This window comes from Camellia sinensis, chromosome 8, assembly GCF_055761805.1.
Source record: "Camellia sinensis isolate YWXY chromosome 8, ASM5576180v1, whole genome shotgun sequence".
Classification (NCBI taxonomy): domain Eukaryota; kingdom Viridiplantae; phylum Streptophyta; class Magnoliopsida; order Ericales; family Theaceae; genus Camellia; species Camellia sinensis.
This window is the reverse complement of record NC_138968.1, coordinates 190,306,490-190,310,500: the sequence shown is the minus strand read 5'-3', so window position 1 is coordinate 190,310,500 and position 4,011 is coordinate 190,306,490. Positions and strand designations below refer to the sequence as shown.

The 4,011-nt window shown below is 35.4% G+C and overlaps 1 protein-coding gene across 1 annotated transcript in view; it reads left to right on the top strand.

Annotated features, from left to right (window-relative positions):
• LOC145797387 (endoglucanase 11-like) overlaps window positions 1-2,551 on the top strand; it is a 35,346-nt gene extending 32,795 nt beyond the window's left edge. Inside the window, exon 5 of the mRNA XM_082884406.1 lies at window positions 1,397-2,551. Coding sequence (XP_082740532.1) covers window positions 1,397-1,555 — 159 coding nt within the window. The 3' untranslated portion in view covers window positions 1,556-2,551. The remainder of the gene's footprint in view (window positions 1-1,396) is intronic.
• Window positions 2,552-4,011: the final 1,460 nt, after the last annotated feature.

Sequence of the window (4,011 nt, the reverse complement as noted above, 5' to 3'; positions counted from 1 at the left end):
GAGAATTTTTAAAAATTGATTTCACACCCACTGCTGAAAACATGTCTAACCGGTCATTCTTCCGGACGTCCGGCCGGTTGACCGGAATAGTGTTCTTTTTCTTTTTTGGCACCTGTTATTGTTATGTTTTAAATACAAAATATTTTTGGAATTTTTAAAATTTTTTTATGAACTTTGAGTAGAATTTTAAGTTGTGTGCTTGGTTATGAGTTGTAAGTTTTTGAATCAGATATCATATGTCACATTAAAAATTTCAAACTCATTTCAAAACTCATAACCAAACAAATTTTTCACGCTCAAATCATAATTTCAAAACTTACAAACTCAAAATACAACTCTATTATCAAATTATAATTTTAAAACTCTACTAAATGCTACCCTAAACTTTTACACCATGCTCTATTGCATATCTCCATTTTATTTCTTCTTCTTCTTGCAACTTTCATCTGTACAAAAAAGACCTAATTGACTAGACATAACTTGAGTCACATTTGTTTGGTCTAAGTCTTAAAAAGATTATAGATGTGAGAGAGTTGTACCTTATTCTGTGATTAAATTCTATACACATAGAAGAGTTACAAGTCTTAATATATGGAATTAATATTTTGCAGTTCAAGCTCAAAAACATTTTTTTATCAGTATATAAAGTTAGTAAGACTCACCTTAATAAATATTCGTGAGGTCTATTATATTTATGTTTGATGGTAAAAAATCTTATAAAAAAAATTATTTGTGTATAATAATTTTTGAATAATAAAATGTTTTGAATTTGTGAGTATGTCTTGCTAACACAACTGTATTTGGGCACAAGAAAAATGAAAAAGTATAAAATTATTTTCAACTACTTCAGAGCACTTTCTAATCTTTTCATCTATTTCTAAACAATAATGCTCCAAGCCCCCTTTTCCCCCCCCCCCTTTTCCCCACCCCCTTTCAACATGATTGGCTAGTTTTTTATTTTCTTTTTTCTTTTTTTCCTTCTCCTCCAATCACCACCCCACGTGTGTGGGGTGATAGGAGTGGTGATTGAAGGGGGTGTCAATCATGACCCATTTCTAAAATACTTTTTGTTGGGGCAAATAATTTCGCAAGGCACTTGTTAACATTTTCTCACTATTTCTTTGATCTTAGTTTGTTGCCCTCAATACACTTTCAATCTCATGATATGGTAGAATCTTGAAATAAAATAGTTTCAAAAGATGGATTGGTGATTGAAAGTGTATTAGTAACAAGAAAAGGGAATTACTAATCTATTTATCGACCGAGAATCTTCTATATTCCTGGCTGTTCGGTCTCAAACATCCTCTCAATCATCAAATTTTATCTCTTTTACTTTAAGAGACAGGAGAGTGGTTGGTAAATTATATTATTTTTTTAATTTCTTATTTTGTTTCAGCTAATGGAAGAGAAGCACACGGAACACAACCACATCATTGAACAATACCGTTCCAAAGCAGAGCATTACGTCTGCGCTTGCCTCAACAAGAACAACTCGACTAATGTACAACGCACCCCAGGGGGGCTCCTGTACGTCCGCCAATGGAACAACATGTAGTACGTCTCAACAGCATCATTCCTCCTCATGGTCTACTCTGATCACCTCCAAAATTCCAATCAACGACTCAGCTGCCCTGGCGGAGTTCTTGGTCCCCAGGAAATCCTCTCCTTTGCCAAATCACAGGCTGACTACATTTTGGGCTCTAATCCAATGGACATGAGCTACTTTGTTGGCTTTGGCCCCACTTACCCCAAAAGGGTGCACCATAGAGGCGCATCCATAGAATCATATAGAGAAAGTAAAGGTTTTATTGGGTGCACACAGGGATACGATAATTGGTATGGACGAAAAAATCCAAACCCTAACATTGGGGCCCTTGTTGGCGGGCCCGATAATGAAGATCGTTTTAGAGATAATAGAAGGAATTACATACAGGCCGAGGCGTGCACGTATAATAGCGCACCACTGGTTGGAGTTTTTGCCAAATTATATGAATTGAAAAGTGGTTTTGAATCTGCTTACCTATCTTTAATTTCTTCTAGCTAGATGTTATTTTATATGTTGGAAGCATTTTGTTTTTCTTAGCTAAGCAAGCTACTTCAACACCATATACATGTAATCATTTTTATATGTTTATTGAAAGAGAAATGAAAGAGAAGAAAGTTTTCTACACGCAAATGAATATTGCCACTATTGGGTTTGTGAGCAGGATTGAGGTGTAAAAAAATACAGATTTTACCATAAAAAAATAGTTTGCTTCTATTGATGATAATTACAAATAAAATATCAAAAAATACAAATAATAAAAATTACAATAACTATTGTAAGGGTTGAGGCGCGAAAAATTCGCTCTCTTTAAGGAGATTCAAGCTCTCTGCGGTTAGGTAAAGTCTCACACCGGTGCAGCAAAAAAAACCTTGACTTGTCCCCCCAGGATACAACAGCTCGACTAAGTCGTATGGTTAACCAATACTGCATAATTGGTTGAACTCAAAGTTTTACACATACACCCTTTTTTATTTGCCTGATAATCTCACAAAGAAGAAACTTGAGCTACCAATAAGAGAGGTGAAAAACTCAATTTATAGGAGAGGAAACTTGGTGGGCAAGTGTCTTGGAGAAGAGGAAACTTAGTGGACAAGATTCTTGGAGGAGAAGAAGGCTTGACTTGGAGGATTCTTGGAGGAAAAATATAGGAAGTTGCTTGGAGGATTCTTGGTCACCAAGAAAAGGATTAACTTGGAGGAAAAGAAAACAAATCAAACCAATAACACATTATAATATTAAAATATCTGCTAACATTTCCCTACCTATTTTAATATTATAGGTAATAAAAAAGCTGAGATTATTAGGCAAATAAGGATATTATGCATCATGGTAGGTGTGCTCTGCATTGAACCTCCATTAGTGAAACAATAATATCTACTCCAGAGCCAATAGTATGCTCAGCATTGAACTATTACTGCTTAAGGGAAATAAATAATTATTACACACACATAATATTCCAGGTGTTCACATAAGTTTTAAGAGCCAGCACATTACGGCCTTATGCGATCCTAGGATTTATGAGTGTGTTTGAGAATTAGCTCAAATCACATAGATAACGGCCCCACTACTACACTCACATAGGTGAATTCTGTCAAGGGTGCTCCTGTAACTATGACACCCTACTCAATAAGAGGTACAGAAATTCATTAAGAGTTTTTTAATAACTCAACCTCTACAACGTTACAGGATAAATGCACTTACATCATAGAGATGGGTAAAAAGTAATTTAGTGCATTTCTCACGGCCATCATATAATCATTTTTCTCATTGAACCCAGTTACAGGATCTTTGGTCCCTTGGTTGAGTATCCTCATACATGGCTCCTGCTATATTTAATGGGCTTCAACCCCATCCCCCTCAATGTATTCCAGACTCTATCTTTTGCTACCTTTGTTAATGGATCTGCAAGATTATCACCATTTTTGATATAATTCACATTTATGATGCCATTATTCATATAAGATCTCATAGTACTGTGTTTTCTTCTGATAGGTCTAGATTTACCGTTATAATAACGGTTATTAACTCGACCAATTGCTGCGGTGCTATCACAATCAATCAATATAGGTGGAATCGATTTTTCCCAACCAGAGATTTCATTTAACAAATCTCTCAACCAGTTTGCTTCTTCACTGGCTGTAGCTAAAGCAATAAGTTCAGCCTCCATTGTTAAATTAGTAATAATGGTTTGTTTTTTCGATTTCCAACTTATAGCACCACCTCCCAAGGTAAATAAGTAACCAGTGGTTGATAATGAATCACCTAACAAGGTATTCCAATCGGCATCACTGTAACCTTCAAGTACTGCAGGATACTTATTATAAAACAAGCCATATTTTATGGTACCAGATAAATATTTCATAATCTGCTCAATGGCTAGCCAATGATCACTACCAGGCTTGCTAGTAAACCTGCTAAGTACTCCAACTATATAGGCAATGTCAGGTCTAGTACAGTCAGTCGCA